General features: G+C 41.6%; 1 protein-coding gene across 10 annotated transcripts in view; it reads right to left on the reverse strand.

Annotated features, from left to right (window-relative positions):
• The window catches only part of BCAS3 (BCAS3 microtubule associated cell migration factor), a 301,144-nt gene that overhangs the window by 205,846 nt on the left and 80,660 nt on the right, over window positions 1–14,638 (reverse strand). For all 10 annotated transcript variants that reach the window (XM_036395055.2, XM_036395056.2, XM_036395054.2 and 7 more), the window contains exon 16: window positions 1,556–1,706. In XM_036395055.2, the coding sequence (XP_036250948.1) occupies window positions 1,556–1,706 (151 nt within the window). The remainder of the gene's footprint in view (window positions 1–1,555; window positions 1,707–14,638) is intronic.

The raw sequence follows: 14,638 nt of genomic DNA on the forward strand, positions 1-14,638 counted from the left end.
ATTTCCCCTCTTTGAGGAACTGTGACCTCCTACCCTGTGACAACCTCCCCCTGATCCCACCTCCCTTCGCATCCTCATCCAGGATCACACCTGGATATTCTTCCAAAATTCACCTGAGAAGCAGCAAAATCTCTTTCACTCAGCTTAAACTGGGCAGAAAACTAAAAAGGCAAAAATAAGCAGCTGAAATGCGTCTGTGGAGGAAGCTAAACCTCAACATGACCCTCAAACTGTTTCTTCACTGTTTCTTAAGTTCCATTCCCAATTCTCTGTGAAGTTCAGGAATTTCTCCCTGTGCTTGGGGCAGCCGTGTGTCTGCGGCTCACGTTTGGCCCAGCGAGCGCCGTGAAATTCCCGTTTCACGGCAAGGCCGGCAGCGGTCGCTGGGCAGACAGGAAGGGACGCGCACGAGCACAGCCCAGCTCCTGGCTGCCGGCACTCCCACCCAGAGCACCCAGCTACGGGGGATTGACAGCGCGCCCTGAGCTCCAGCACAAACATGGGAATTGCACGGGGAGAGAGGGAATAGCTGTGAACTCTCGCCTGGAAAATAATTCCTGGTTCGTGAAACACGAGGGAAAATTCACCTCACGGGCAGGGGCTTGAGCAAGGAGCACCGAAGGCAGGGAGGCAGTGCCTGTGTTTGCCAAAATGCAGGAAAAGGTTAGGAAGCTGTAGGACTGGCAGTTGTTTTGTCTAACCACGTGCCATGCTCGGGTCTACTTTCCTTAAAAATATACATCCTTAAAAATATTCATTTTCCTTGGAAAATGAACAGATCAATCAGATTTTTAACTGGAAAATATTCAGGAATTCAAACAACCAGAAAATGAGAGAGGAAAAATATAATCATCACCGTGTAGCTTTAATTACAATCAAAGAATATTTAAAGTTTAGCAAGACAAAAATGTCAGCTGTTGGACAGTATTAATTAATTTAAAATTGCTATGATTTACCAAGCTCATAAAATCTTATAATATATAAATCTTATAATATATATATTTAGAGAAGCTTTTCCCAAGAAATACTTGGAAGTGTTTTATCATGGCACATGAGAAGTGCCAAAGTGCAGCTGACTCTGGAGTGCAAATCCACCCAGTCCAGAACAGTGCAACAGAGGAAAAATAAGGTCAAGAAAACAGTAGGATTAAGTTTTGCCTTTCTGCTGAACCTGGCTTACTGTCTTTCTAGTTCTGATGGTCAAAAATCGTTTCTGCTTGAAAAGGTTGGAAATCAAAATAAACAAACTTGGGAAAAAAAAGTAAAGCCATATTTTATTCTGATTGAACACAGCTCTGCTTATGTTTCATTCCAATTCCTGGTGTGAAAATGCCTTCTGACCCACCCAAATGAATATTCCTGAATTTACAGAGGTTTGTTTTCAGGTTGCATTTCTTTATCTGACGTTTTCAGTCTCCTCTTCCTCCCACCCCTCTTCTGCTGCTATTAAACTACATACACTGAATTTAAAATATGGAATAAAACTAATTCTCACTAATAACACAAATGATTTCCCCATGAATCATGAAGGCTGAGGAAGGTTTGTGCCACTTACCCTGTGCGTTTGGTGATGGTCCCTAATGTCATTGGCTGCTTGATCTGAGCAAGAGGCAACACCACAGTCAGACTTGGGAGAGGCAGGAGCCGAGGATTGCCAGGGTTGTTGTTTGTGAAGTTATTGTAAGTGTCTTGGCTGTTCAATTTACCTTGATGGGATAGAGATGAAATAAAACACATTATTGGAATTTTTTTCTTCATTTATCATTTCTAAATCTGCCTGAAGTAAGGTAAAAAGTATTTTAAAAAATCCAAAAAAAAAACCACCACAAACAAGCTGCTGCTGTAATTAAAGAAAACAATCTAAAAAAAGAATCTTCATTTCAGATAAAGAATAAATTACAATGGAAGAAGCAATTACTAATTTTACATATGAGGATAAGGAAGGATTCCTTTCCAAGCACGGGAAATTATTCCTGCTGCTGCTGCTGCTTGCCTGGCAGTTTTGTTCACCGAAAAGTTTTCGAGTTCGATTTGAAGGACAAGCTCTGGATTCCAATTCTCTATTTAAAAAAGAAGGAGTAGCTGGAAGGGAATTATTTTCCTAAAGTACCACATACAGTGTTGGTAATTGGAAGTCCTGAAAAGGTCGCTTTTGTTGTCTCGACGGATAAAGACATCCAGAATAATCATCTGCAGAACTAAGGCTGGAGGGAAATATCGAGTAACTATGGCAAATAAAGCCACGCCAAACTGGATGTAAAAATCAAAAAAGTATCAAAAAAGTAACAAATTTCATATTCATTCAAAAAAGACGAAAATGAAACACAGGTACTGAAAAAAAGGAAGGGAAAACATAACAAAAAAAGCCCTCAACAACCCTAAATTTAGCTGATTTCAAAGAGGTCTGTGCTGGATGGATGCCCAGTTTGGATACGCTTTCTTACTCGCTGTATCACTCTGTAGTCACAACCTTTCATTCTTCAGTTGGAAAAGGAAACTAGCTCCAAATTTCATGGACAGTAAAGAAAGAAATGTGAAGAAACCAAAGAAAGAAGTTAAACAAAAAAAGGGGCCAGTCTGTTTATAGCAGAATCAAAAGTACTTTAAATAGACAAGCAACCATGAATTAAAAGGTTTAGATCATTAACTTGTTTTTCTGTGCTCCTATAATGCTGTGAAACGCTGGCTTTGTTCTTAATCAAAAGGGAACCATATTGGGAATTAGGTTCCTAAACAACCGCTGCATTCTACACAGATATTATACAAATCCCAGGCCAAATCCATACAATCTGCCTCAAGAGCAGCCACCTTTTTTCAAGGAAGAAAAACAGCACAGCAAAGGGTTTCTCACAGGAAGCTGCCTGAAAAGCTTTAATGGTACTTCAGATGGATTGAAAATAGGAAAAGGAAGGCGGAAAAATCTTAATGAATGTCTCATCGTCCTAAAGACACTCAATGCTTCCTTCACCCTTCTTTTAATACTATATAACTGGAAGCTTGGGGGTTTTATTTGGGTTTTTCTGCAAAGCCCCCAGACCTCTGCATCTCAGAGAAGCACAATAACAGAAATGATGAAATTACAAAGTGTATTTTGTGATAAGTATCTGGCCTGAGCATCCATCAATACGTTTTAAGAGAAATAGAAAGGCTTTAATGAAGAATAAGCCTATTGAAGTTCCCAGGGAGCAGATTTCATTAATAGCAATTTTCCTGCACCAACTTGGAATACAAAGAAAAAGGAAAAGGAAAAAAAAACCCAGCTCAGTTTTAAATAAGACTGAGATGCAATTAATTTTTTTAAAAATTAGTTTAAAAATGCATTTTTGGTTTTTTCAGTAGGGCATATGAATAGTTTAGTGCATTATTGTCTAATTGGTCACTGTTCCTGCAGCCAAGGCCTCTCTGGAAGTGCTTCCCTGTCCCATATTCCCCTGGATCCACATGGGCACTGCAAACACCAAAGGTACCTACTGAGGGAGCTCCAAATGGCTGTGATTTATTTTCTATTACTTGTTCAGAATCTAATGATTAACTCTGAACTACTGATCCACAGGCTGGCTTGAACAGCCCCCTCTCCCCTCTCAAGGCACATTTCATGTCTCAGTGCCCTCTGCTCCCAGCTTCAGTGGTTTTCCATATGCAAAGCCTTCAGCTGATTCCATGGATTATTTGCATGCAGAGAAATGAGGAATTTGCAGACATCCTTCCTACACAAGGATTTGCTTCCATACAAGTTGAGGACTCCCAGAGCAGTGAAGGATACTTAGAACACTGCAGGATTATCTCACCCCTTCAGACGTTTTTATTAATTGTAGGAACAACATCTTACAACTTCTATAAACTGATATATAAGGAAACATAATAAAGCCTCCAAAAAAGTAGTAAATAAAAAGAATGAAAATGTGTAAAAGATACTCTGAAAGGGACTAAAATATGAGATGATTCTTCTTTGAGAAAGAAACCAAAAAACATCAGGAGGTCAAGCATTTAATTTGTAACTATGTATTTGGAAGTATAGCTAAATCTGATGTATACAAACCTCAATAAAAAATTAACTAAACCAGACCTCAGAACGCACAGCACTTCACAGCACAAACATGATAAAAAAATTCTGCTGTGACAAATGGAAAAGCTGTAAATACCAAACATATGTCACAGTAACCATTGCCTGCCAACCTGCATTTTCTGCTGCAACAGTCAGTTGCTTCACTGCAAAAATTGTAATTAAAAGTGATAGTAGTCAAAAATTAAAAGTTGGAATGCTGCAAAGAGGAGAGAAATTATTTTTGACAGGGAAGTTGTTCTGGTAAATCTGACTACAATAGTATTAAGATGGTGGGGATGATTAAGGTTAAAGAAAACCACCTAATTTTCTGCTGTGCTGCTGTACCCATCCAGGAATCCCAAAAATTACCCTTTCATTTCTCCAGCCCTTCCAAGTAGGAAGCTTCTGCAGCAAACAGGAGTTGTGTGTGCACAGGGCAGTCAGATCAGGCCAAAAGAGCACAAAGAATGCAGCCAAGCATCAACATTATTTCTACAGCTCAAGCCGTTGTTGATTCACTGTCAAAGGACAAGCAACAAATAAGCCAAAGTTTAAGTCTGGTAGAAATATCCTGTGTTTTTCATCCAGCAGAAAGCTGAACTCAAGTTACCTCCCAACATGTGGACAGTGCATTTAACTGTAAATGGCTGGAGACTGACACACACAGATCCCATCCTACAGACTAGGCCAGGAATGCTTTTATTGCAATCAATCATCACCAGCACAATTCCAGGGCAAAGGTGTCCTCTCAAGGATCATTTCCACTGGAGCATCCCAAGCAAGGAGGCACTTTTCCCTGGTAATCACCCTGAGCCCTCAGGACCCCGTGCAAGGAATGGGGTCAAGTATTTGTCTTTCCTTGGGCTGCCATAGAGGAGATTTTCGTATCAGAGCTGTGAATGGGATACATTCAAGCCAGTCTAGGCTGGTAAATGTCTTACTAATTTTACCAGGGACTTCTAAAAAGCTGAGGATGCCATAGCTCTGGAGTCTGACCAGTTTATCTGCAAGTGCAGCCTTACATTGGGCAAATATTGCCTACTGAGACATGGAAAACCCAATGCATTGGGTTTGGACCTGTTTGCTGAGAGTCTGGGAAACCACCAGCATCTCACCCCCCAAAACCTGAGCCACTCTTTTCCAGACATTTTATTCCACTGACACTCAAAGGAGAAATGGATTAAGCTGAGGATGAAAGTGAAGAAAGAAAACAACAATGGGCTTTGTTGTCAGAGGGAGGGAGCGGCCGGGCCGAGCTGGATTCCCAAAGCGGCCATCACTGACAGACTCACTTCCAGCGAGGAAAAAAGGGAGGCCTGCGAGTGCCGGACAAAAGAAATCCCAACAGACAAAGGAAAAACAAATTAAAAGCACCATTATAAAATACAGATGCTATAAGGAAAATAAACTTCACGAGATTTAGTGGGTTTTGACAAAGCTGGACATCTGTGGAAAAGCCATCAGGAGCAGCTCTCCCAGGTATGGCCGGACAGGCTCAGGCTGCCACAGCATCGCTTCCCTCCTCAAGCCCTGGGCAGAGACACCCTCAGCTCCCCACAAACCTCAAATGTTACATCTCTAAGTTACTCTGCAGGCCTGAATATCAGATCAAAACATTTGATCAAATCACCCTTTTTTAAGCCTTTCAATCTGTATTTTTGGATAAGAAAGGGGAGCTACATCAAGGGGAAAACATTCAAGACTTGCAAGCTTCTAACACCGTTCAAAAAGCAATCAAACAACTGAAAGCAATTAGTACAGTTACATGTCCTTTTCTGATCAACTAAGAGCCTTGATGAATTCAGGCCAGATTTCAAATTGGTCAGTGTTTGAGCAGAGCACTTGAGGGCACTGCTGTCAGAGATCATCTCTGAGGAGAGAGGACAAACACCCTGATTTTTGGCACTACAAATGACACAATTAGACATCCAAATGCAGCTTGGCAGGGACATCGCCCAGCCCCAAGGATTGCACTCAGCAGCAACACAGTGTGGCAAAAAGACTTTATAGGATCCTGAAAGAATGATGTGGAGGAAGGCCCTGTTACTCTGCTCTTCAGTCCACGCACAGCATCACAATTAATGCAACCAAATCACTTCGTATCTGATTTCAAATGAGTTTGAATCTATCAGTACCATAGGTCCCATTTGTGCATGGAAATGAACTCCTAAATCACAGCCAAGCTTAAAACCAAAACTACACCCTCACACCTAAGGGATGCAAACACCAACTTGTCAACAAACTGAAATTAAACCCTTTTAGCTGTTAAATTTCAGCATGTGCATGACATGTCTCCAAGTGCTGCAGGATTTTCTTTGGTGTAAACTGTCAGTGAGCAAAGCAAAGAGGACTTGGCCCAGACCATTTTTTTTCTGGTAGGAAAGTAATGATCAGAAGGATTTTAGCTTCTCTGTACACTTGATTTGAAAAACTAAAGTGGTATCAAGCACCTCTCAGCCTTATAGTAAAATGCTTCTATGTTGATTTTTTCCATTTTTCTTCCATTACTCCAATTCAAAAAGCTTAGTAAGGCAGTGTCATTAAAATTCAAACCCTACTTGATTAGTTTTTATATCTTCCAGTATTTAACAGACTCCATTTCAAAGGGTACCACGAAGTCTACTGACATTAACACTACATATAAACATCTATAATTTGGTAAATAAAAATGCAGTAACTCCAGGCTATGCAATCATGTGGAGGCCAAGTTACAGGAAAATTAACCATGTTTGGCCATTATTTCTGTTTAGTGTAACACTGAGGATTCCTCAGCTAAACATTCCCTAATTGTATAATGCAAGGGAAATAAAATCCTCTCTAACTGGCAGGCAAAAAATGGCAGGAAAACCAGAAGTGTCATGGATGTGGTGGTTTATTTTGCTTTGCTCTTTATTCAATACAAAAAGTTTCCCGGATGAGAATGGAAAGCTTCCCAGCTTCAGTTCCAAGACTTTCACCCTCGTTTCTGACCTTTCCTCAGACATGTTCCAGTATAATCTGTAATCTACTACAGTCGGAAGAGGAAACAGCAGCGCCCTGGTGAGAAACGCTGCCTTGTGACCCGAGCAGAGGAGGCAGCGGAAGCAATGCTGGCTCACGGAGCCCTTGGAAGAGCCTGACACACAAACTCAGCAACGGGAAACACACCCAGCACCACGAGCCCTAATTACTGCCAAAGTGGGCTTTTGCTTTCATGTTTTGTTTTATTCAGTCCAACATGTGTTATCTTTCTTTGGAGAATGCTAGACATTTTCCTAGAAAAAGTCAGGAAACGAATTATTTTAGTTAACGATCGCCTCTCAATTCAAGTTACATTGCCATTTCCTTGAATTGTGTCCTATCAAATTTAAACTCATTTCACACCCTAACTCTCAATATTTCCAGTACAATTAGACCCATTGAAGGAGGAATATTATGTCTTAGCTCCTGTACACATATCAAGTAGCTACTCAGAGCTAAACCTATCACTAACTTGCTTCCACTGGAATGGACGGGAGCAAATAACGCAGCCGGTTGTTTTTGTAACATTTAAATCCGTTTGATATGGAACCTTTGGAAACACAGCTGCACTAAATCTCACGGTCACCCTAAGAGAGCAGAGCTTGCTCACTGCTTGCATCCAGGCAAGGCATGGGATGGTGACAGCCCCCTAAGTCAGAGTGCTCAGCAGAGACACGCAAGCGCCAGCCCAAGTGTCTCGGTCACTGCTGGGACAGAGTCCCCTGCCCTCTCACCCGAGCTCCTTGAACTTCAGCAACATCCACTCAAAATCTGAACATGGCCTCATAACAGTCCCTTCCTCCCTCTGGAGTTCTTCTACTATCTTCAGTTTCAGGAACTTTGTCCCTCAGTTATGAGTGTCCCACTCACTGATACCCAATAATCTCCTCTTGTGCTCAGCAGAGAAGGAACTCCCATGACCCCTTTGCTGCCTCTACCTGGACAAAGATGGATTTCCTTAGAGAACAACCCCTCCACCATCACACACACAAGTCTGGCATAATAATCATCTTTCAGGACTTATTTAACTAAAAATACTGTTTGTGCAAGGCTCAAGTCCATGTATGGGCAAAACTCGAAATAAACCCAACCAAACTGGTTTGCCAGCTGTTGGCTTCAGGCTTTGTGCAGGCAGCGGCGGCAACGCTTCAGCTGGGCTGTTCCAGATGGTGTTACCAGCCAGAACAGCCAATCTGGCCACCCTTTGCTGGGTCCTCTCCAGCAAAGGCCAGGGCCAAGTCCATCCTCTTTGAAACAGATCTTGCACCTTCAGCTCTCCACAGATGGGAAGAGGGCAGGATTAGTTTCTTACAGCTATTACAGGTATAGCAGCACAGTGTGCTGCAAACAAGCCTGAAGGAGCAGTGCCATCCTCCTCAGCATGTGGCTGTAAGCCAGCTCTGGGCCAGAGGCTGTGGCTACCACAGCTCTGGGCTGGAGTTTGCAAACTCTTGAGAGGACAGGACTGTCTGAGCTCAGACTAACAGTGCACTAATGAGGTTATCGTGCAGGCAGCCTCCGGGCGCTCGGGACAGGCTCTGTTGCTCCGATTTCTTGCACATGGGAATTTTGCTAACACTGTCTGCTGGTGAATGATGAAGCGCTTGAGAAAACAAGAATGCACTATTGCTGCCCCTCGTTGTGTCCATCCATCATAATTCACATCAGCACAGATTTCAATTCAAAGCCTTCTTTCAGAACGACTCCGAGATGCTTTGGCATTGTAAACTTTGGAAAGTTTTGGTGTCTCAGACTTTTCTTTCAAATGATACAGAATAAAATTATCTTTATGAGCTTAATGTTTTTTATACTGAGACAGCACAGTCAGAAAAACTCATCTGCTGGTCATAGAACCTGCAGAATGAACTGGGCTGGGAATTTCTGAAGGACATCTCTGTGTGCAAATGTGTTCAGTGAGGAGATAGGGAAAGTTTAATGGCAGCCCCTTACCCAAAGGGCTGAGCCAACCACAATTTATTTTGATGATAAACTACATGTTAATACATCTGTGATTTTTTTATCCTCACCTTTCCATCTGTGCCTTATTTTCCCTCCGGTTGCAACCATAAGAACAAATATTTTCGCATCTGAATTCAATCCCGGTTGAATGCACGAGATTTCTCCCAAGTTATGTGGAAAAAAAAATGAAGTGCCTTGAGAACCACTGCATTTGAGAACTTGATAATAATATCCATGGGTAATTATAATAAATGGCTTGTCTGAAACACCCATAGGATAGGAACTGGAGCAATCTGTCCCTCTTGCACCCACCACACACCCTTGGCAGTTCTGCTCTTTTACCCATGACCGTTGAGGATGTTTCTGGCTCCGTGACAGCATCGTGACTCAGGTCATGAGAAGTGTCAAAGATGCATTTCCTTGAGATGGGAAAAAGCAACTGATTTTAACAGCCCACGAGGGCTAAGCGAAAAAGAATAAGCTCAATCAGCATATTTAAGGGTAAAGATAAACCTTTTAAAAGATAGAAGGATATTTTATTTCTAATCTTAATGCTTACGTTTCTTTCCATAAAGTGTTTACATTTTTCAGGCTACCAAAGATGCACAGTTGATTAAATGCCTTACTTAAGAATAATAAACTGGAAAAAAAAAAAAGAGGGCAGCAAGGGCAACACCCATTTACTGTATAATCCATCACCAATCATATAGACAGAAAGTCTGATTCAGGCTGCAGACACCAGGGAGCAGCCCTGGATTCCCAGAATACCCACTGCCAGGGGAAGTAGAAGGTGTTTGGGCTTGAACTCAGCATGTCCATCAGATAAAATGATTGTTCCCACCAGCTCTTGCCCCATTCCTTCCCCTTGTGGGTTACTTACACAGAGCTTCACATGCTTTCACCTTCCCTCATGCCAAACCTCCCTTGTCATGCAACACCCTCCATACTTAAACCTCCTCCTTCAGCTGATACAGTCTCTTGAAAAACTCTAGATTCTACTTTCTCACCTTCTGATCCAACATATTACAGGCTTGTATCAGGTGAGCAAAGCTACTTTCTGTCATTTCACTGATGGCAGCTCCCTTGAACCACTTACATTCCTTGACCCACCAACAAATGTCTGGACTGCAGTGTCTCCCCTGTGCTACTCCACTCTTCTCCTGACCTAATTCCAGCCTTTCCCCTTTGTGCTTTGGCCATGAACCATGCAGAGAATCTTTCCTGCGTCACTCCTTCAGTGACCAACTCTTTTCAGCTGCACTGTTACTCCAAATCTCAATCCTAGTGATGGCTTTTATGCTGATCACACTCATTTCAGCTGTACACAAGCGTACCTAACCCTCTGAACTGGGACATTGAGAAAATGTAAAGTCAAGCATGTTCCTTCTCATAGATCATTAGTATCATTATTTATCAATTTCCAATTGGCAACTGCAAAACCCGATCAAAGCACTGCATCAGCTGCAGGATGTCTTTATTACTTGCAGTGTACAAAAAGGAAATGCACTAGCCTGTCTTTTATGTACCTGGTTAGCTGGGGAGATTTGCAGATCTAAAAACATGGGTTTACTGTAAACTAAGAGAGAGTAATCAAAGGAACTATTGAAATAACCATAGAATTACAAACTGTCATTCAGTAAGTCGTTTTCAGATAAACACTTAAAATTCCAGTTACCACTTTGTGAACTCCCTCAGTACCTGACTCTGACACATCAGCACTTGACCCTCTCAAAATTTCCTTCCATTTGATATTACCAAGACTGAAATCATCCATCTTGACAGGAAAACTTCAGTGGGACGCTCACATCTGTGGTAATCCCACTCCTCTCTGCCTTCCCCTTTCCCTTCACCTCATGATCCATCTCTGCCATCACAGTCTCCTGTGTGCTGCCGATTATTTCCCCTCTGTCTGCCTACCCACAGCCTCTCTGAAACAGTTTGCTCTGACCACTGCTGCAGCATTTGCTGTGCTAAATCACTCAGTCATAGATTTTTACACTCCCTATCTCCAGAGCTGCAATTCCCTTCTGATGTCCGTCTCCTTCAATTTTCAATCTATCCGGAGTATTTGAAACTTCTCTTTCAAATACCAACGCAAACATGCCCCGGTCTTCGATCTATACTGTTTACAAAATCCTGCTTTAGAAACACTTGATGTACAGACACGAACTTCCCTTGTGACAGAATTTATCAGTCTACTTCCCTACTTATCTGAAGGGAATGGATCTTTTCCTTCCACTTCAGAAACTATCCAAAATACACCACCCATTTCTTTCACTCCACTGATTCTCTACCAATTACAAAAAAAAAAAAGGAGGAGAGGGGGGGGAAAAGGCAGCTAAAATACAGCAAACACAGCTTCCTAAAATCCAGTAAGCTGCTGGCCAATTCCCAAACTGGTGATTGCAGCTCTTCCCACCTCTTCTCCCAGCCCTACATGTGGGACCTTCCATCACCACCACCAGGACTGCTTAAGAAAGAAAGAATCATCACAGAATGGTGTCTAAAAGTCACTAGCAGAAAATTCCCACCAGGTAAATTAATTTTGTTTTTTTTTCTCAACTGCCTTAAAACTGTGAAGAGAAACTTCAGGTGAAGGTGTGAAGAGAATTGCTCGATGCTTCAAGCAGCACAGCGAATGTGGAGGGTTTCTATTTGGAAGTAAATAAATATTTACGATGCCTATGCAAACAGCTCAGTACCAGTATTAGTGAAGAAGAGAGGGGTTTATCCTCATCGCCACCATTTGTCCGGGTTCCGGCGGTTCCACGCCAGGTCCCCCTCAGGGCCGGCCCCGCCTGAGGCGCCATGGCCGGGGAGAGGGCGCCCCCTGCAGGCCCTGGGCGTGAGGCGGGAGCGCTGAGGGAGCCGGCGCGGGCGGCGCGTCCGGGGCGAAATCTGCGCTAAGAAATGGAGCTGCAAAAGGAATTATTTGAAATTATTTGAAATGACGCTTAAATTAAAAAAAGAGCCGAGTGTGACGCTGTGGAGAAGCACGACAATGATACAAATAGGAATAGCACGATAAAACAACGCGGGCCGATGCTGCAGCTCGCTTTGCTGCTTCTGCGCAAACTGCTACAAAGAGAAAAATTAAACTTAATAGAGAGTTTTTCAAGAACCGTTGTCAGCTCGCGTTCACAGCGTTTCGTGAAGGAACTGCCCTCCAGCGCTTTAAGTTATTATACAGTTAATTTTCTTTGAAACTATTTTTGTCTGCCTCTCTCTAAATAGGTGGTTTCTTAAGTGAGTGTTACTTAAAGGAAACCAATCTGTTTTTCAGGAAGGGCTGATGATGTCAGTCCTTTCAACTCTGCTTTCCCATAAGAATTCTTCTAGTAAAAGGAGTTTCACTCTGGGAAATAGTGAAAAGTAACGTGAAAATATGTAAAGCATCTCAGGCTGCATGTTTATCAAACTTCCAGTTTTACGCTTGGATTTTACTCATGTTGCGATTGTGACAAATTAAGGAAAAGCAAGAGAAAACCTTTTGATTTTTAAACTTAGAAAAGATTTTGCAATGAAAAACGTGCCATACTAAAACATTTATAAAGAGATAAATACAAGCCTGAGTACACTGTATCAAGAACAACATGGTTTTTTAATAATTCTAAATTTATATACTCCCTCTCAGCATCGGTATTAAATCTGAAACAGAACCACGGCGTACTATGAACAGTTTTTTGGCAAATAAATAAATACCTCAATCCCCAATGAAATGCAAGGCAAATTCAGAGAGTATCATATTATTATGGAATATTTTTAGTAGGTGTGGATGTGTAGCTGTAGATCCAATGCTAACTTACTGGATTATTATTTGTTCTGGTCCTGGAAATTCATGCAGCCAACAGCAGAGAAAACCGAGCGAGCAGAGCTACACAGACATTATTTCACTTACTGGTGGTGCAAGAATTAATAACATTCTGTAAATTTTAATTTGCAGGATTAAAATAATTGGAGTTATGTGCAGTTTTCAACCATCCAAGTAAAGCATTGCATTTTTACAGCTAAACGCTCCTTGCTATTCATATGTGTCCTGAAGAGAACACGGAGACGTTTGCAACACCAAGGGCATGCTCTGCTTTAACAACTCATCCCTTAATCCCACAGCCTACCTGTGAGACAGGTAAGGACCATAAACCCAATTTTATACAAGTGAAATGGTCACATAAGGCCATATTTTACCCTAATGTTCACCCCAACAACCAACCGATGTTGTAATAATCTTATAATAGTAAAAGCCCATAAAAGGATCCCAACATAACTCAGATATTCCTGACAACACACTCTGGCAATCCAAGGGAATGACAAAAATACAACCTCGCTGCATTAACAGACAGAACAGCCCAAACAAAATCTCTGTCGGCTATAAAAGGTGCAAAGGAAATATCTCTTTATCATCCTCTATTTAACAGTTTACTTCATTCTGCTGGAAAGAACAAAGCCAAACAATGATTCATTTGGAAATGAAATCATCCCTACCCCCAGCAAAGGCTGACATTGTGTGGGTAAACAGTCCTAGGGTGCTCCAACATAATGTAAATAGATTGCCTTGCTACTATATACACAAACAGTTGCAAACAGTTTCATTTGGAGACTCGGAGGAAAAAAACAAGTGAGAAAAATCCGACAGAGCCCGAGCTCTGAAAATATTTACAAGAACAAAAGCTAATCACAAGTTACTATCAATAAGTTATGATTGCCAAGCAAAAGGGAAGATAAGACAGATATCAGCATAAAGATTAAAAGCAGTTTTTTTATGTAGGCTTTACTGAAAATTGGAAAAGATGTAAGAGGAAAATCGTGATGACGTGACTCCACACAGAAAAATCCTCCAGTTTGCCACAATCTCCTCTGAATCAGTCACTTAATCAACACCTTGTCCCAGAGCAGTGGTGCTCTCCAGGACATGGTCTCCGGTTTTATTTCCATTATAATCATCTGCACTTAGAGGGGTGATTAAGGAACATAACAGTTATTCTTCTTGAAGAAAGCTGCAAAATTAAAGTCATTGCACACGCGGGGAACACAGAGATTATTACTGTTGTCACACAGCAGAGAGCTGACAGACAAAATCAGCTGAATAAAATTCACCAAGGGTTGCAGAGAGACTTAGAAGTAAAGCAAAGAATTAAACCCAGAACTGCTCTTTTCTGTTTCGAGTACTCGTTTACACTTCTGTCACCAGACTGCCGGGGCTCCTCCAAACAACAATAATTTAACATTATAATATGGTAAGGAGCTGTTACAATCTGAGTAAACACATCTTAGCTCACAAATTAAAATAATCATCGGTCTCTGACTAATCCTGCTGCCACACACACACACACACAGTCCCTCTGCTGAAAGTCACTCTGAACTTCAGGGGTCTTTTACAAGTTGATGATAAATGGCTTTTTATAAAAAGCTTAGAATAGGGTTCAATATCCTGCCTGCCTTCAGCCAGGGGAACTGAAAGATTACTGAAATGAAAAAGCAGCAATAAAATTACTGAAAATATTACAGTATTTTACCAAATGGACTCTTTCAAACACAACTATTTTTTTTCCTCACTTTTTTAAAGGCATCTGTGCTAACTCCTCGACAAATCCCCACAAATTTCTCATGGAAAACGTTCATATGAAATTTTGCAAG

Source organism: Molothrus ater, chromosome 21 (assembly GCF_012460135.2).
Source record: "Molothrus ater isolate BHLD 08-10-18 breed brown headed cowbird chromosome 21, BPBGC_Mater_1.1, whole genome shotgun sequence".
Lineage (NCBI taxonomy): Eukaryota > Metazoa > Chordata > Aves > Passeriformes > Icteridae > Molothrus > Molothrus ater.